This window comes from Andrena cerasifolii, chromosome 6, assembly GCF_050908995.1.
Source record: "Andrena cerasifolii isolate SP2316 chromosome 6, iyAndCera1_principal, whole genome shotgun sequence".
In the NCBI taxonomy this organism is placed as follows: domain Eukaryota; kingdom Metazoa; phylum Arthropoda; class Insecta; order Hymenoptera; family Andrenidae; genus Andrena; species Andrena cerasifolii.
Window position 1 is genome coordinate 10,096,045 of NC_135123.1, and position 20,484 is coordinate 10,116,528.

The 20,484-nt window shown below is 42.6% G+C and overlaps 1 protein-coding gene across 5 annotated transcripts in view; it reads left to right on the forward strand.

The window, feature by feature from the left end:
* Ca-alpha1t (Ca[2+]-channel protein alpha[[1]] subunit T) overlaps positions 1-20,484 on the forward strand; it is a 78,579-nt gene that overhangs the window by 10,943 nt on the left and 47,152 nt on the right. For 3 of the 5 annotated variants that reach the window (XM_076815147.1, XM_076815146.1, XM_076815148.1), the window contains 5 exons: positions 4,301-4,413; positions 6,209-6,342; positions 12,986-13,083; positions 13,809-13,980; positions 16,978-17,016. In XM_076815147.1, coding sequence (XP_076671262.1) covers positions 4,301-4,413; positions 6,209-6,342; positions 12,986-13,083; positions 13,809-13,980; positions 16,978-17,016 — 556 coding nt within the window. The remainder of the gene's footprint in view (positions 1-4,300; positions 4,414-6,208; positions 6,343-12,985; positions 13,084-13,808; positions 13,981-16,977; positions 17,017-20,484) is intronic. The other 2 variants (XM_076815151.1, XM_076815150.1) reach the window with 1 other exon arrangement.

The following is a 20,484-nucleotide window of genomic DNA, read 5'->3' on the forward strand; positions in this document are numbered from 1 at the left end:
GCCCAGTCATAGGGGGACGGGGCCGGGGAGTCGCACCACTTAGCGAGTCGAACAGTTGTCGCCAGTCATCGAGCATCGATACGCGGGGGTGTCTTCGCGTGGCGCAGTAGGGTGGCCGTTATTTATACGTATCGAAATTTTTATTTGTATTTCTTTGCTCTCACCCCCTAGAACGGTGCCATTTGATAAAAAAAAATAGTCCCTGAAAAAGTTTATTGAAATTGGACAACGAGAAAGTGTGCCGACCAGGCCTTAAAGTTTAGAATTCATCAATGGTTCGAATTTGAAGAATTGCTCAAAAATGGTAAGCCCCAGCGAAATTTTGTTCAAATAATATTAAAAGAGCATTCAATTTTCTACAATTACTGTGTATATCATTTTTTCGTGCTTTCAACCGTTTTTTAGATAATAGCATTTGAATGTAGAGAGGTCAGCGCTGTGCGCGTATAGACAATACGTCACGCCGTACAGGTGGGACGCGCGGTGTGCTGATTTCTCTATATTCAAACGCTATTATCTAAGAAATGGTTGGAAGCACGAAAAACTTATATATACAGTAATTGTAGAAAATTTAATGCTCTTTTAATATTATTTGAACAAAATTTTGATAGGGCTTACCAATTTTGAGAAATTCTTCAAATTCAAATCATTGATGAATTCTAAGCTTTAAGTCCCGGTCGGCACCCTTTCCTGTTCTCCGATTGCAATAAAGTTTTGCAGGGGCTATTTTTTTATGAAATGGAACCATATTAGGGGGTGAGAGCAAAATAAATCGCAGGTTGAAAATCAGGGCCACCCTGGTAGCGCACGCCTCGTCGAGCCGCGTTGTAAAATATCAATTGATCGGTATCGCATAGTTTTCTATGTATAAATCGAGTAGCCACTGTCCAAGGGCTAACACTAAGGAGGTTTATGTTCGAATGGCTTAAAAACTGGTCGCGATAAAGATACACTTGCAAATCGAGGTAGAAGCTAGCGTAGGAGGTTTTCATTTAATTCTTACCCTACTTGCTTCCTTTGCGAGTAACTTCAACAGCACCGGTGTTAGAAGTATGGTATGCACTCAGTAATATAGCATGGCGAGTAACTAATTGAGCTAATTCAGGGTTCCAGGATCGCTGAGGGGCGTTATGCTTGAAGTGACTGAAGAAATGGTCACGATAAAATGTATACTTGTATATCGAGGTAGAAGCTGGCGTGGGAGGTTTTCTTTCAAGCCATACTTTACTTGTTGCTGCTTATTAAAAATATGTTATGCATGCAGCGATATAGTATGGCGAGTCAGCTAATCCAAGGTTCAGCGGTTGCTAAAGGGCGCAATGTTTGAGTGGTTTAAGAAGTGGTCACGGCAGGATGGTTCCCTTCAGTAAATAGCGCTTCTTAGGACCCGGAAGGGTTGGTGGAGTGACGAGCCAGCTTCTGGATGAAAAATATCTGTTATAAATTGAGGCAGGTTGCCGAATTATTTAGCTCCGCTCCAGATTTCAGCGGGATTTATTTTCCCGCGCGATAGAACGGATTGCTCTTCCCGTATAACACGTCGGACCTAATTCATTTGATGTATGCCCCTAGAAATGGGAGACGGGAAGCTGCTGTTCTAACAATAGCGCGGGCTATTGAGAATTTATGTTTGGAAAGCAATTGCTTTCTCGTCAGTGTCAGGTCTGGCCTTGATTTTTACTATTGGCGGCCGTGGAAAATGATTCCGTCGCCGGAACTACTGTGCCGGTCTTCGAGCGACTTGAACCACCATCTTCAGCAAAACTGCGCCACGGCTGCGTGTAAGAACCGTATTTTTCTGTATAAGTTAAGAAAATGGGAGCGTAGTCGCCTGTGGGGGGTGGAAACAAATATTATCCCTGGCTACTGATGGGTCGGGGAGTAAAATTTCTTAACGCATGGGGTCGGTGTTAATTTCTCAATGAAATTTAAACAGCGGAGGATTGAATTTTGATAATAGAAATGGACGCGCGTATGGGGAAGGCCGTCCACCCTGCGGGTCTACACGTAACAATGTCAGTGGCCTGTTAAAGTATCGCGTGAACAACGTTGCGTGCAATGTCGCCGTCGGGCACAATGTTATTTATACCTGTCACCCGCGATTCGAACTTTCCTTACGACTGCATTACGAGAAAAGTTGCCACTTTTTTATGCCATTTTCTCAAATGATAAATCTTCCGATAAACATGTCCCGTGATGTTGGTCACGCAGCTTGCACGAACCGAGCCTCGTGCTTCGAAAACTTATACCAAGTGCACTTTAATATCTCGAACTCCTGACGATCCTTCGAAACGTCACAAACACGTTATCTTAATATATAAAGCAGAAAGTGTTTGTGCGTTTGTCTGTCGCCTAAGAACTTTCGAACGGTAAGCTCTGGGGTCGCGAAATATATCCCAGCTCATTATGCCTAGCTAATCCAGATGAATGTGACTATTTTCACAATAAAATTTTTTTTTATAAAATCAGAATCTCAATTTCGGGCGAAGCCGAGTAGCAAAGCTATTACCATATAATCGTAAAAGAATATAATATATATAGTGTTTGTATGGATTTAGCTTTCGCTGATACCACAGTATTAATCGAAAAAGAATATTAAAATTTTCGTCGAATACATTCGCGCCTCTAAATACAATAATTATTAATCAACTATTATCGTGCATCGTCGGGCACGTACGATGCTATAAGTATCCCAGAATGTTTCAAAATTCACCCAGTAATAAATTCTTCCCCGGCACCTTTCGCCCCCGATAGTTAGTATTTTTCGATGTCTCGCGCTGCATGGAATTCGATCGGCGACGACTAAGAATGTCAAGCGCGATGTTACAACGAGGGCAAGTGTCTTGTATCACTGAAACGCCGTAACTCGCGTGACGGCTATCGTTGCCCAACGTTTTCGTGGAGCGAACGGCGAAGAACTGCCCTTGGTACGATTGCAGGTCAAATATCATCGTTCCAGCGTTTATCTAGCATCGAAGGGAGCCCAAGTCACGCACCGAGGAGGATAGTGTTTAGGTGGTAGTTACTTGGCAACCGTGATCGATCTGCAAGATTACGGTTATGTCTTGTCTCATCGATCGATCGTTTTGTGACGACGGTGGCGAAATGTCATAATACCGGGCTAAATTGGTGCGACGGGGTGGCGATAATGGTTTCGATTGGTCTCAAGCGTGCAGGGTGTCTAGTGGATTGGGTCAGTGTAAGTACATCAAGTGGTGGCGGCGGAGAAATTGCTCGGCGGGTATAAAAATAAAAGGGACAATCGGTCGGTCAATTTGCTGCGTCAATTGGATATAAAACCGGAGGTAGCACGGAACAGTATCGTCTCGGGGTTTATTCAGCGACAAATTGCTGAAATTCAATTTTATGAGATTGATAGCCCTCTGATATTTTTCCGGTATTTTGGAAGCTGCATTTTCAATTAATTGTCGCGACACTACGTATACAGTGTTGCGTGTTTCAATTAACAGCAGTTCCCGACCCGCTGCCTGTTTAAATACGATTTTTTGTGCGGATTAAGTGTAATTGGGTTGGAAAGAGGATATTGCATTTTTTAATTCAAATTTACTTGCAACTTTTTTAATGAAATTTTCTGGTTTTACTTGCGGATAATGTCGCAGTCGGTACGGGGAGGTTTGTAGAGGTTTATTAGGACATGACCTTGACATCATTTATAGGAATGCTCGAATAATTAAGCAGGCATGTGGTATACGAAAGTCTTTATATTCACATATCATTGTTCCACATCGTTGTATTTAACTATTAAACAGCATATTAAACAGTTTAGCAAAATTAAAAAATGACGCCCTCGGGAATGTACGAATTTATGATTATGATCATAAATTATCGAAATCTTCTTCGCGTTGGTTAATAGAAGTTTATACAAAATGAAATACCAGAATTCATTAAAAAAAAGCCAAGTTACTACTGGAATTTAAAAACAATACAGAACTGATAATAAAGTTCGACTAAAACCTTCCACTAACTAAACTAACCAATTTAAATTTCAAATTAATGAACGAAATGCAGCAAAACATATTTCTGCTGAAACAATTTTTTACGAGGTCAAATGTGAAAGAATTATTTAACACGTTCTGTTTGCAGATACATATTCGTATTGCGTGTTAACATGGAGTATTTGAACGTAACAGGAATTGCATAACAATTGGGTTAATTCCGCAAAGGATTCAGCTGGTTATTTGAAATTTTCTGCTGCAGTTGTTAATAATATATTCTCACGTGTACAATATTTATAATATCTAGGTCCTGCTGTCAGATTATTTTCCTTAACACAGTATCACGTGGTTCGAAAGAGTGAGCATGATGGTCATTCTTTTGAATTGCATCACACTGGGGATGTATCAGCCATGCGTGGATGACCAATGCGTGACGAATCGCTGTAAAATATTACAAGTACGTAGGTATACGTGTGTCTGTAAAATAAGAAACAGAATTATGATGATTTGAAATATAGAGAATATTAGACTGTGTTTGCTTCTGAAGAATATGCACAGTGACTCACGAATCTATTCACGAACAACTACATATCATGCCTGTGCTTTTATTTTTCTCGGAATAAGAGGAGCTAGATATTAATTACATATTGCCAGAATTAAGACTGGCTGAAGCGATGGAAGAAAAGCAGCACGGCGGTTGCATGATTAATTGTTATTCGTTCGAATTTACATGAACAAACCCGTGAGTCACTGTGTTTCCATCAGTTCCGACTTCGGACTTCGTTTCAGCTAAGTAAAGAACTTGCGATTACAATTCCGCGCGCCACGATTCAGAGCTTGCCGAGCTTTCAGCTGCAGCGTACATGAAGTTGCAATTCAGTTAAGAAACTTTAATTAATGATCAAACTTCAGTTTCAAGCCGTAAAAAAGTCGCGCGAAATTCGCGGAATTATTCACCCCCTTTCCCCGTGTCTGATACACAGTGGAACCTCCATTGTTCCTATTGATAAGGAAATATAACGGTTTGGATAAGAGAATTTTCGCGCAGAAGGACAGCCAGTTTCTTGGCGTTCATTATTTTATATTGTAAGTAAAATAACGTAGATATAAATATTAGAAGTGGGAAAATAAATTCGTAGATTCTCTTAAAAATTTAGCATCCAAATCAACTCTGTTTCTTTGAATAAATAATGGTAGATTATTAACTTCACCATTCTCCTACCACAGTCAAACTTTCTTTAGTGATTCAGGATTTTTAACGACCAAAACAATAGCTTTTTAACCGAAACTTTTTTTTTAAGTAGTTCATAATACTATGTAAAGATAGTAAAAAAACGGGAAATCTTCATCAAGCCGTTGACTTGTAAAAAAATCCACAAAATGTACACATTTTCCGAGGGTTCAAACGGGTATACCCCCTCAAGTGAATTATATAAATCTTTAACCCTACAGTGCACGCGTAGGGCATGACAGGCCCAAGTGAACAGTTCTCATGATACTAAAAAAGATTCAGATGACGATGACTCGTAGTGTTAAAGAGATATTTGTTCAGTATTTCATTTTCTTATTAAATATTTTTCTTAATAAAAATTTAGTGGAATAGATTTTTTTTTCTCAAAATATCCATGCATTTCTAGATTTGGAGATATGGGCCTGTGAGGCCCAACTTGTGCAATGGTGTAATTTTAATTAACATGCGCACTGTAGGGTTAGAAGAAAAATGGTAAAATATACTACGTTGGAAAGGTAGGGGCAGGGGGTTGGAATGTAAAATTTTACGAATTCTTATACTGGGTCAGGGAGGGTGTAAGAAATCGCCAAAATTACCCTTACGTAATTTAAGGGCGGCCCTTCGACCCGTGGAACATTCGAGTAATAAAGGGTTCGGATAACAAGAATTTTGACAGCGGAGCTCCCACTGTAACAACTCCGTTGTAAAACGCAATGATTGCGGAATCACGAAAGCAAAGGAAAAGTAAAAATATAAATGGACAGAATATCCACGCGACTACCCAAGGGGGAATTAGAACGAAAAGAAATCGTGGCTCGGGGGGGTCGATTAATTGTGGCCATTTGTCTTGCTTTTCGACTTCGCACGTGGTGTTGAAAATGGAGGCAAACAGGAGGAAGCACCACCCGGTGTCGATGAGTAATGGAACTCGAGTCGCGTCGAGAGTCCTTGATCAATCGCACCCGACCGGGTTAAGCGTCCTTCGCCCTAATCAGCATACACATGTTGCTCCTGTTCCCAGATGTTCGATGACATCATCTTCGCCTTTTTCGCCCTGGAGATGACGATCAAAATGGTCGCGATGGGGATATACGGCAAAGGAACCTACCTCGCTGACTCCTGGAACAGGCTGGACTTCTTTATAGTGGCGGCTGGGTGAGTGTCCCTTCAGCTCCTTCGCGACGGCAACCATCTTTACTCTTGTCCCTAAACACAGCAGCTAACTCAGCCGCGCTCGTTGAACCCCCAAGCGTTAAAAGTGCCAACTTTAAGTTCCCTTTTCCACTATTCATTTACGCAGACTATAGCCACCGCAACTAGGGTCTCTGTGTCGTTTAATATTGAAAACGTTAACTTTCAGTTGCCATTTTACCGACTACTCTCAAACACATCCCGCGGTATAGCTGTGATCGTGAGATTGGTTTAATATAAACAGTATTGACTCCCAATTCCAATTTTAATTTATTAATCAACTTCGTACGCTAATTTTGAATTACCCTCTTCAACGCCCATCCCCAGGTACTATGACTATAATGGCCGACCTACTTAACACCCAAAATATTAACCTCAAGTTCCCTTTAAAAACTGATAATATTCATACATAGGTAGGTAAACACAGAAACGATATTCCTGGCATGTGCGCCACGATAGTTTTGGTCCTTCCAAGAAGTTACTTTTTACGGGGAGGGGCACACGTGACGATGGTTATGACGCATCCTGAGCGTGTTAAGTGTCCCTTTCTTCGCTGCTTGTTAGACGTGGGTTTTACTTTAGACAGCGCCGAAAGAGCACGTTTTCAACTTTCACCGTTTTCGGCGAGTTCTCGCGTCGCGCTATACCTCGCAGAGATATAGTGGCTAGCCTGGGACCGACTGAGCTGAAGTGTAAGCGATATCCCTAAGGGTACAAACCGCCAAATGTGTTCCTCGTCACCTATTTCCGGGCTGCACGGTCAGACACTTACACACCCCAGAGCCTTAGACTACTAATATCGAAAAAGTATGCAGGCTAATATATCCCTAGCTTCTTAATTTATCAATGAAACACTCAAGGGATCCTACTTCGCCCCTTGTTGCTTTTATAGCGCCACTATACCTCTGCAAGACACTAAACACTTGTCACGCTTGTTGCACTTGTTGCAAGTTTCATGGCAGAGAAAATAGAATGAAACTTTACATAGTTGATTAAATTATTGCTTGCCTTTACGAAATTGCTCTGTTTTCACAGTGCACGCGCAATTTCGCCACGTCGGTCTATAAATAAGGCTGCTACTACTATTTATGCGATAGAATTATTCAGATCCTGATACATTAAAATTTCATTTTATAGAACAAGAGTTTTAGTTATTTATTGACGAGTGTTCTGTTGTCGAAAAATCAAACGGGTGCATCTCAGGAAAAGCTGCATTACAGCTGTCAAAGTAGCGAAGTAATAATAATGAAACTGCAGTTGGAGAGCCACTTTGACAACAAAATATAATGAAACGATTGCTACGAGCTAGGGAATATCCAAGTTGGGTCACAGACATGTGGAAAGCTCTGTGTTTTCTATTTTATCAAACGCACCTATAGCAACTAGCCAGATACTTTTGAGCGGCAGTGTACCTGCACAGTCGTTGTTATTCACCTGTGGTGGTGTAATTGGTAAATCCCTGTCTCTCTGCGCAGGGAATAGCAACTAGCTGCTGCTATGGGGACGTTAATTCGCTGAAATCAGGCCGAAACGTTCCGAGGGTGCACCCGCCGTGAAACAAATGGCGGTGGCTGGTTCTCGGGCAATTTTCATCTTCGTACAGAGCCGATAAAGTCGTACCATGGTTGAGTTTAATTCCGTCGATGCAGTAACAGCACCGGCGAGATATGATTTCCCAGAAGTTTCGTAAATTCAACCATGCCTCGCGGATGAAATTAATTGCGCGTACCGCCGCGAAAGTATTTAGGAAGCCGCGCAGTTAAGAGGGTATAATGCGCATATGTTCAATTTCGAGTGGGCATGAACGAAAATTATGTTCGCCTGCGCGTCACGTTAATAATGTTAATATAGAACACAGAGGTAAGGAAGCCGGGCGCAGTTATTTTTATACCAATCGAGGATAAACTCTTTGCACAATGGGGAGGCTGTGCTCGGTAGAAAATTTAAGGCATTGTACGCTCTAGCTGGAAAGCATCGGGAAAGAAATACTGCAATGCTTCGACAGATTCCTCTGTACGTGAAACGTTAATAATTCAGGTATTTGTGCCCCGCGTTTGCGAATAAACGGAGGGGGGGTTAATAACGAGTAGCGATATCTTTTTATCGGTTCTACGACTATTTTTTATTTTAGAAACTTTAGCATGCTGAAATCAATATTTGCTAGCTTAGTAGTTCATTTAGTCGAGTAATTATAAAGCGTTAATTAAATGAGCGAGGTGCTCAGTTTACAGTTCAGAATGTTCAAGCGATAGGTTTTAGACGAATATAAAATATACTGTGAATAATATAAATTACTTCGTGAATTCGAAGTGAGGTTTTTGAAAACGACTAGTCAGGGACTTGGTCCTGAATAGGATTTTGTCATAGAGAAAGTTTGTTCCTTCGTTGCAGCGTGATAGTGATTAGTTGTTCTGCGTAATGTGAATTAAGCAACTGCTGAATAACTACGTGAGAAAATAATGGGGATTCATTCGGAAACAGTATCTCGGGCTGTAAACAAGAGACAGCCGAGGATAAACTTGAAATAGGAATTTTAAATCTATCGTTGGAAATATTCAGAAAGATGGAAAGCAGGAAATTATCCTCGTTCGCAGACAAACACATTATGCAACGAATAACATGCACTCCTTTCTGGGAGGTCAGCGAATTTAATTCTGTTTACGAACCAAGTATCTCTGGCCTGGATCTTGGCTATCAAGTCGGCGTGATGTACACTGATTCCAGAAAAGCCTTTGATTCTGTCCATTACAACGTAGTTGCGTCTAAGCTGCATTGTGTCATACTTCAAGTGCCATCGCAGCCTGTTAGCATAGTTATTTGGTGGCTCGAATACAGATCATCAGGATCAATAATTATTCCTTTAAGCACGCCGTGCTTCCACGGACTCTCCACTGAGAATACACTCGTTACAATTCACCCCATATAGGACTACACCTAAGATATACTTTCTCTTCTTTTTTTGTAGGGTTTTATTTTAAGGTGGTCGCATCAACAGTGGAGTCCTCAGCGACCACCCACCTTCGAGCAATGATTACATACTAGGAATTAGGTTGTAGAATTATGTAATGCTCAGTTACAAGAGGTCGATTAAATTGATAGCTTCGAAGAATTGTATTACATTCTGAATACTTTTAGGTTTCTTCAAGTTTCACTGCAAGTTTCTCTCAACATTGAATCGGTTCCTTTCCTGGGGGAACTTAGGGCAGGCCGGCAGAACGTGCTCTATGCTTAAAAGAGTTTTACAAGGTTCACAGTCAGGAGGGGGTTGTTTAGTTATTAAATATTCATCGGTTAATCGCGAATGGCCGGTACGAATGCGGGTAAGAGCGACTTGATTTTTCCTGGATAGCTCTGGGGGTATTTGGTTTCTCTTGAACATTTGTTCTGAATTTGTTGTAACTTTGTTTGAGAGTTGTTGAGCCACTCGTAGTTCCAGGGACTATTAATGGCTTCTTTAATAGCTGCTTTTGAATCTGGAAGGTTAAGATATACTTGCTTCCACAAAGTCTTCGCTGTTTATAAATATTGCTCGCTGATCTTTCAATTCATAAGTGAATTAATCGCCCCACCCATAAAATGCCCCAACGGCGCGATTCAATTAGTATAATTCGTGCGATTTAATTTTAATTTAGATAAATTTCTATGGTAACAGACGTTTTAAAGCTTTCTTTTATACATACGGAATATTACCTACATAATCTTCTCGAATTGCTGGTCGTAGCCCGGGAAAGTTTTGTTAGAACCAGCATTAAAATTCGCAGAATATTTAGCTTTGTTATGCCAGTTACAATTAGGGCATGGTTACAGGGCCCTAATGCAACCTGTCTGTTACACTTTTCACCCTCGCACCCCCGCCTCGAATATGCAGGAGCAACTGGGTTCCCCTATATGCTCCAAATATAAACTGAAATTAGAGAAAGTACAGCGAGTCTGTACGCCGCGCAGCTTTTAAGGCAGGGTGCACCATGTCCCGAGCTGATTCTAATTGCGACCTCATTATGTAACTTCTTAACGTAAACACTCTAGAAATGGGCAGGATTAGTGGCGACCTATCCTTTCGATCTCAAGACAAAGAGTGAATTGAAATTGGTCCCGTGTTCTTGAAAGGATTCCTTTCAACGTGCGTGACACGAACATGAATTATATAATACGAATTAATAATACATGGTAATGAAATTAATAAATGCATATAAATGCTGGAGATAATTATTTCAACGTTCTCATTCAAACTGTAGAAGTAAATCCTGGAAAATCAGATACAGGAATCTTTACTTTTTTTCTATATTATTTACACTTATTTTAGAAAAAGCGCAATAAAAAATATGACGTAAATTATTGGGCGCGTGAGTTATTTCATCGCCACGCGACTTGTAACAATAATCTTTTCTGTAACAAATCAGTGCATCGGAGGCTCGTGTAAATCCCCAGGAACAAAAGCTTCAGAGATTGACGGAACTCATTGAGAGCGACTGAAAAAGATTTTCAATGTTTCCTCTGATCTACGGTAATGGTTTAATCCACAGTAATCGGTCCGTATAAATAACTCACTTGCAAACCGAGAGATTGAATACCGCTGAAACTAATCGCCTCCAGGCACACCCCTACTATTAAGTCTCTTTTCATTCCTTTCAATCAGTTCTGCGAACCCCCGCGGTCTACACCCACTGCTTTACTAATTACAAAAACCACGCGTCAAGCCGAAACGCAGAAACTCTTTGTAACACAAGAAATTGGAAAGCCTTTTGCCATCTCGGAAATTCAGGTTCCGTTTTCGGGATACGAGTAATTAAAACGTCGGGGCCCGACTTTCGGCGGACGTTCATTTAAATGCCAAGCTGGTAAACGCGCAGTGGTGTGGACGCACATATTTCTCAGATCTGCAATGCAGCTTTACGCACGTTGAAAATATGGGATTCAATTTTTTTTTTGTACGACCTTCTGCTACCGAGAAACACAATTTTCAAAATCGAGGTACGCGCTCGATTTTTCATTTAAACATTTATTTTACACTTTCATTCGTTTCTGCGTAAAAAAATGAGGCTGTACTTGATTCTCCCTTTTTTTTTGTCTCAAATGTAAAGGGATTAAAGGAATTTTAATTTTTTATGTTACAGTGCAACTTCGACTTTAATAAAATGTATTCAGACGGTTACCGCGTACGTGGGCCGCGTGTTTTTCGTTTGCAAGCGTGTATATATGTACGCCATCGCGTGCACGGCTGGCTGAGATTTAAATAGCGCGCGCCGGAAGTTGGTGCCCGAAACGTTAATTGCTCACATCTCGAAAACTATCTGAGATTAAAAAATCGCGAAGGACTTTTCCATTCCTGGGATTACCGGAAGCTTTTTTTCTTTCGTGCAAAAGATTTCGGGGCACCTTGCGCATGAAATGGAAAAGTAAAGAGGAATAAAAGAGTCTGTTGTTCAGATATTTATTATACAATTTTACAGAGGCCTTTAAAGAGAATAGGAGCGCAGGAGTTTTAAAAATTTGAAAAGCTCGAGTACACGTATTTTCTAATTAGAGGATGTTGTAACAGAATTCTCGTGCTCGCAAAATCATACAGAAGTGCAAATTGCAATGAAAAATGACGGCACGTCTGCTAGTTATTGTTTGAATAATTAGAAACTTGGGAATTGGTCGGATTTCTATATACAGTGAGTCTCGAAAGTATTCGGACACCCTTTAAAACAGAATAACTTGTGTAAAATTGGTCCGAAAGACTTGATTTTTTTTTGAGAAGCTAGGATTAGCTTACTAAGTAAGTGACGTGTTTCGTCGTTATGAAAAAAAATGCAATTGGTCGGACTAGCGAAGAGAATAAGGTGAATGTCCCAATTTCTGCTCATGTCCCCATTTCTGCTCATTTCGTATTTTTCTTATTATTATATGCGTTAACGTTTGTACTATAGTTGCAACAAAATAATTCTAAACTATTTGAACATTTACGCGAGCAGAAATACGGACATTTAGAGCATTATATATTTAACTACAAATTACTAATAGTTAAACATCTTGAAATATCTTTCTTAAATAGTTTTTGAATTGCTTAATTTATTATTAAAGAATTAATCAATTCCTCTGCAAATTTTCATCACAAACAAATTTTGTATACCTTCTTAATGACGAGTTACCTCTTAAATGAACATAAATTGGGACGTTCACCTTAGCGAAGGTCGCTTTTTCAACTTTTTTATCCGAGCCTGTGACGAAAATTTAAAAATCCCGTTTGTAGATTTAAGTAAGTTCTATACGTGCTGAAAATCTAATCGAAATCGGTTAACGTAGCTGTGAGCTACAAACAGTTAAAAGTGGAGAGAACCACACATTTCGTCCTGACGATTGCAATTTTTTTTCAAAACGACGAAACACGTCACCTATCAGTAAACTAATCCCTCTGGCTTCTCAAAAAAATTCAAGTCGTTCGGGCCAGTTTTACACAAGTTATTCTGTTTAAAAGGGTGCCCGAATACTTTTACGGTTCACTGTAAGTAAATACTCGTCTGTATCACACGTAGACAAGTGATAATAATTAATTCCCGCGAGCGTATCGTAAAGAGGCATCAGAGTGCAAAAGTGGGAGAAATATTGCTTGACTTTATTGCAGTGCTCTGGAATACTGTCTGAACGTGGAAAACATGAATTTATCGGCGATACGGACAATAAGAGTCCTGAGACCTTTACGCGCCATCAACAGGATTCCAAGTGAGTATGAAAAGAATTTTACAGTTTCATACACTGCCGAGTTGTGTTTTTTTTAGTCGTACGGTAAACTCCCAGCGATTTCACGATATGCATGCACCGTACAAATTTTTACATACCGGGACACTCGTGCGCGGATAAGAAGAATGCCCGAAGCTTGAAGCGGGAATAAAACCAAAGGCACAATTCTATCACCACGTTCCGCAGAGCTATTTACATAATATTTCAATCATCCTCCCAATTCGAAACGTTCGTTCCTCGCCACGGGTCGTAGAAAAGAGGAGCCAGCGTCTAGCATAATATTACGAATCGCGCGGTTTTATGCCCCCTGCGGTGCTTCGGTATCGATGGGACAGTAACGCTCGCGGAAATCGTGGGAATCGATACGCGCGAATGAATGGGCTTGTGGCGTCTTATTTTCGCCGCGGCCAAGATGAATAAGTAACCAAGAGACTCGCTTAGAGCCCTCGGCGTATGCGCCGGTATTAACCCCGCGAGCTATGCTATCATTCACTTTTCTCGGGGGTGTCCCGTATTTTTATTCGAGCGTCCCTTCCGGTTACGGCATCGGCGTGACATTATTCTCTCCCCCTTTCTGCGGGCGTAAATAGAAAGGTCCTCTATTTACCCGCGCAACCTCCGCGGAACAACGGCACTGCGGCAGGCTGCGTAAACGTAAGATCTTCAAGTGGGTGGCTTGAACATTTGCGGTGCTTGGGTTCCAACAGGCATGAGGATACTGGTGATGCTGCTGCTCGACACTCTGCCCATGCTGGGCAACGTGCTTCTGCTGTGCTTCTTCGTCTTCTTCATATTCGGCATCGTCGGCGTCCAGCTGTGGGAGGGCATCCTGCGCCAGCGGTGCTTCCTGAAGGCTCTACCCAACGTGAAATACCCCGAGTAAGTCGGCAGCGATGCAAATGGCATCCATTATCGTCTCTACGTTCCGTTCTCTTTTCTTCGTGTCGCTCCTTCCCGCTCTTTACGTAACAACGTTTCTACGCCAGCGCGTCCACCCTGTCCGTTTTATTATTACGCTTAACTTGCATCGATTCTGCATTCTCCTCTTTCTCACCCGGCTTCTTGCTCGCTGCGCGCAATCACCGGCTCGACGTTAACGCGTGCACGGTACACCGCGTCGAGATAAACCCTGGCCGTACTCTATTTCAAGAAGATGCTGCAATACACGGCCACGCGACTGGATAAGTATTAACTCAGCCACTGGACGCGCGCGCGTCGGCCTCAGCATCGCCGAAAGGAGCGCCTTCCGCCGAGACGATCCTTTCGCGCTCCGCGAGTCCCCGCGGACGCCTCGATGGGAATTATTCGGGTCGCGTAACTGGAAACTGTACTTGCTCTGCTGCGGAATTCTAAGTACCACGAGAACGAACCGCTGGCTTTTTCGGGACACTAAATGAAGGACTAACTTTTCCTTTGGCTCGAGCTTAATTCCCTACCGTGCTGGTGGGCTCGATGGCAGAGTTAAGACGGCTGACACGCGAATGCTTGTTAATAAAGGATCTTAAATTGGATACGATTAATCGAACAGGTCACAGTTCCCTTTCCGCGGTGCGTATCACTCGAATAAAACGAAAATATAGTTTCCACTCGATATCCTCGAATTACCCGCGCGCACAGTGTTCCAGCGCTAAGGGCTGACGTCCCTTATTTTTCCCAATCACGACGAGGTGCCGGAGTATTTTTGACTACAGTTTAAATAGCCAGTGCGTATTTTTAACACTTACCTGAATGTCCCGGCAATTAAAGCTTCCTTTGCTCCGTTCTTCCCTCTGGCCCGTTCTATTTTCAACGATGGCGTTAGGGTGCAGGAAGATCGGCGAGAATTTCGATTTCATTCCGAAACGGTTGTTCATCGACGCGTCGAGGTCGTCGAGCCATTTTCTCGTCCGTTGCATACTCCTCGGCGCTAGCTTATTCTTAGTGCTGAAACACACGATCATTTCGCCGGAAAAATATGAAACGCGAAGCGTGGAGCCCGCTCGGTCGGCAGGCGCGTGGGTACGTGATTGTCTACTTAAAGAACGTTTACATACGGTTCGTTCACGCAGTATGTTGAAATGCATGGCGAAGTAGCTCGAGCTGCCGCAAAGTATCGCTTAAAATAAATTTGATTTTGTTGTGAATCCTTCCACTCGCCTCTCCCCCGTCTATGCTCCTCCCCCCTGCGCCTGTTTCCTTTCTTCTCTTAACACTTTGACTGGCGTGTCGGCGTGGTATCACGCCGCGGGATTTGCGTCCTGTGCGCGGCTCTCGCGTTCATATTTCCAGGGAAGCATCGAGAGCACACACCGCCCGAGTATCCTCGAATCCTTGAAAGGCCTGGCTTCAAGAGGCATATTCCAGAATCTCCCGCCACTCAAAGTGTTAATCCTCCGTTCGCAGATACCTCCCTCCACCTCATCAGCCACACATGCCGCGTGCTGCGAAGCTACGATCCAAAGAACCTTCAGGGATTATCGTTCGTTGTGTCTCACTAGGGTGGCCCTTCAACCTGCGATTTCTTTTGCTCTCGCCCCGTAATATGGTTCCATTTTATGAAACAAATAGTCCCTGAAAACAATTATTGCAATCGGACAACAGGAAAGGGTGCCGACCAGGCCTTAAAGTTTAGGATTCATCAATGGTTTGAATTTGAAGAATTTCTCAATAATGGTAAGCCCTATGAAAATTTTGTTCAAATGATATTAAAAGAACATTCAATTTTCTACAATTACTGTACACATCATTTTTTTCGTGCTTCCAACCATTTCTTAGATAAAAGCGTTTGAATATAGAGAAGTCAGCGCACCGCGCGTCCCACCTGTACGGCGTGACGTATTGTCTATACGCGCGTGGCGCGGACCACCCTATATTCAAACGCTATTATCTAAAAAACGGTTGAAAGCACGAAAAAATTATATACACAGTAATTGTAGAAAATTGAATGCTCTTTTAATATTATTTGAACAAAATTTCGATGGGGCTTACCATTTTTGAGCAATTCTTCAAATTCAAACCATTGATGAATTCTAAACTTTAAGGCCTGGTCGGCACACTTTCTTGTTGTCCAATTTCAATAAACTTTTTCAGGGACTATTTTTTTATCAAATGGTACTCGTTTTAGGGGGGGGGGGGCGAAGAAATACAAAAACAATTTCGACACGTAAAAATAAGGGCCACCCTAGTGTCTTCTCATGCCCGTTTTCCCACCCTGAAGTCTCCTACTTCTTAAGAGCTGTTAAACGAAGTCTCGAGGATCCAACGTCCCCCGCATTCGGATATCTAAACTTCATAAAGTTTCCAGCTTTTCCATCGTCTGTTTGTTTGGAAGTGGCATTTTCACGCTCGGGGGAGCCTGGCACGTTTTTGCGCCGTGCCGATGGCGTTTAATCTTCGTGGTCGTTTGCGCGAAGGTTTTCGAATCCCCGCGTCGGCGAGGCGTCGATTACGGAGAGGTGGATTTTCCGACGGCATCGATCCAGTCGGAGGGATACACCTTTTTGCTGGCATCGAGTTAGTTAGCTCGGATCCACGGGAACGTTGCCCCGGCAGATACCGAGGCGGCTACTCTGCGTGCAATGATTAAGAGAACGTGCAACGATAGCCACGCCAGTTATCGAGCACGATTGCTTCCCTCCGTCTAAACGCTAACGGACTTCCATAGCTGTCGCTCCAACGTGCGCGCGGTTCTTGCATACAGGAACGGTGGAGATCGACGAGCCGTACGATCCCAGATAGACGAGTAGTCTTCCTCCTTTTTTTCCTCTCTCTCTCTCTCTCTCTCTCTCTCTCTCTCTCTCTCTCTCTTTCTGTCACGTGAAAATGAAACGCTAGAAAAATTAGACGTAAGTACATGACCTCAGGGAGCAGTGACAGGCTATTGTTTCGCTGTTGCAGGTTACTCTCGGACGAGTACTCGGTTCGATCACGCATTTAGTAAGCTCTCGTAGAGAACAGTGTGCTGTGCATATCTATATACATATCTAAATCTATATAAATCACGTGTAATAGACGTGCATCCGTGTCAGCATACTTGTACATACATGCATACGTCGCGTGCATATCTGTATATATATTATATATATATATTTATATATATATATATTATATATATATACTTATATATATATATTTATATATATTTATTTCTCTGTTTGTTACTGATCATGGTACGAGTGTACAGATGTATTGAATAGTGTGTGCCAGCATATAGAGCATGTCACCTTGTTCAGAGGTGAATAAAATACTCTTTCGAATCTCCATGAACAATTTGAAAGCTGGTCCTAGGGGGGAAAAGGTCTGGGCTAACGAGCGGCTTCGAGGCGGTCTAATTGGCAGAAAAAAAGAGAAGCAAAAAAGAAAAAAAGAAGGAAACTCACGACTCTAAGCCCGCGGGAATCGAAACAGCGCCGTACACACATTTCGAAACGGTATTTTACCCGTCTCTGCATTTCACCTGTCGTGTGCCGCCGTTTTGTATACACTCGTGTTATGACCTGACGCCTGCGGTTGCCGCAGCCAACGACGGTCGTGCATATACCGTACGCATACATGTCGTTTGCAACGTATGAATACGAATGTGAACGATAGGGGAATTTTCGCTGGAGATTATGTGTGTGTGTGTGTATTTACATCGCACGGTGCCGAGCTCGAATGCCTTTTCTCGTCTCTCACCGCCACCTTTCACCATGTCTTCGACTTCGTTCTACCGATGCACGAATCAATGTTCTCTGTCCACCCCATCTCGATATCGTGGCACTGTTTACTCACTCTGATCGTCTTCTTTCCACCTGCCTCTCTCGTTCTGTCTAGCTCATCTGTTCGCCTCTCTCTCTATCTCTCTCTCTCTCTCTCCAGCTTTCGTCTGTTGCCATTTAATCGCCGCGCTTCGGAGGCTCCCTCTCTATACGCCCGGCCATTACGTTCGTACAACGAAACACACGCGGGGAACGGTCGTTACGCGTCCGCCCGACTTGTTATTCACTCTGCAACATCGGCCCAGTCTCTCTGAACGTATACCAAATCCCATTTATTTTCCCGGCGCTTTGTTCCCGTCGTCCTCTATTCGCGATGGTCATTCAACCGCCCGAACAATAGCAAACGCCCCGCTGAGAGCCGGATGAAGTTTATTTGAAAAGATCCAGTTCTAGCCTTGACTTCCGCGCGCAGCGGACCGCCGTCCGCTTCCAATCCGTTTCGAGCGCTCGGACGCGATGCTTGGCCGTTTAGCGCCGTTTTGTCGGCAGCCCTTTCGGCACGGTGAGGACCGAGGCGGGGAAAGAAGGCTCCAGGGGGCGGGGGGCTGTACCAATCCCGGGGCTAATTAAACGCGCGATGCTCGCCGTGGTCTATTCCGGTTTACGTGGCGGCTATTTCGGACCGTTTATCGACTTCTGCACCGACGTTACGCTCTTTCGGCTTGGTAACACGGTTCCTGTGATGGAACCTCGTGCGGCTTGGTCGGCGCGCGAGCAACTACGACGTGTTTGCTTGTGCTCCTTCGCAGTGTCCTCCTTCTGGCTGGGGTTCCATCAGTGACGGGCTTTGCAACGCAACGAATCATTTCGGGCACAGAACGTCGCTTTGGCATCACTTGGAATATTAATCGAATTTTCAGAGTTTCACGAAGCCTCGATTGGTCTTGAATTTTTTGGTGTCTTGAAGGTCTCGATGAGTATGAGAAGTTAAACCACGGCTAGGCGATGGTGGGTCACTTTTGACCCATGCTTACGGTTAAGGGGTTACATCCACTTGGAGGTCCGGAAAAAGCATGCAAGTTCAGGAATTTTTTGGGGGAAAAGTATAAGTGAAAATCACACACAATGTTTCTCTACTAAAAGATACATTTTGTAGCTATATTATTCTAAATTTTCATGAGATATTATTATTAACTAAATGAGATATCGGCTTGGATGTGAGTCGTATTTTTTTTTAAGCATTAACTGGTGGGCATTCCCTAGGCTCCTACATAGGGACTATCCCTAGGTACATTAACGTTTTTAAAATGTTTGAGATTCGAATGATATTTTTGAGGTCTTGAATGTTTTTGAAGGGTTTCGAAAGTTTTGACAGACCTTGGAAATTTCGGGCCTTTCTCATTTGGTTTGTGACAAGTTGGGGCGGAATTATTAACAGCAGACTTAAATCATGTGAGAGGGAGGGGGGTGTAATTGGACTTTGAAAAATGCACGAGGGAATGAGGAACGAAAGACTCATAAAGACTTTCAGGGCTCATCACGACTTTCAAGATCCATCAAAACTTTCAAGACCCACCAAGGCATTTCAAAAGTTCGGGATTCGAATGATATTCGAAGTGATTCGGAACAGAGCCATGATTGGATTGAAAATGTGCAACAGAGCGAATTGGATGTCAATAACTAAACTACGCGAAGTAAACAAAACCCACGACAGTATAATAAATTCACTTTCTTTCAAAGGAATAAATAATTTGATTCGAGTCATTTATCATTTACTTGACCTTTCGAGATAATGATTCACAAGTAGAAAGTAAAAAAGTATTGAAAAATTTGAATACATTCCAAATGATTATTAAAAAAAAACACACAAATATCTCGATAACAATTGAACTAAAACAAAATCCCCATTAAACACTGGAATTATTGTTACAGTAAAACTTAAGTGTAAACTTCTTCGTTTTCGCTCCTCAGAATAAATGTTCGGATGCACGCAACTGACATCCGAGTCACGACTCAATTCTCATCCAAGCTTAACAAACGTATCACGATTGACTCCTAAATTTCAGCATATCGAACGAAGAAACGTCGCTTATCATCATTCTCAAAGTGGTTAGCTAGTAAGAGTTAGAGCCTCCCCGCGCAAGGCACTTCTGTGTCTCACGGCTAGTGTTTCGGGATATATTCACTCGGCAGCGACAGTTTGCAGGCAGCAGAGAAACGGTGGGAAACGTGTGAATATGTTCGGAATGCCAGTTCCAAGCCGCAGAAGCGTTTCGCGTGGGGTGGTTTTTAGTCGTCTATAGTGTAACTAAGGGGTTGAAATGGTAAACGATGTAAGTGCCAAAGAAATGGAAAATTATTTTTTTATTGCCAGAATAATTTATTTCAAACATTTTAATCCATAGGGCTGCCGCGAGATAGGTCCGAGGTCGTAAGTAACAACGTCGCCGGGGTTAACGTACTGAAAAATGTCACTTCTGGCACTCGCGTCATTTACCATTCCAGCCCCTGAATAGTTGAAATGTGACGAGCACAATAGCACGGCCACGCAAGATTCAGCACACGCACTGTTACGCATCCGATGGAACGACAGTCTTACACGTGTCAGACGTTCGGTTAGCTGTTTTTTAAACGAAAAGCACGATCAGCACAAAACGAGCACGTACGTACTTAGGTATGCTGTGTCACAGGACCAGGCACACGTATT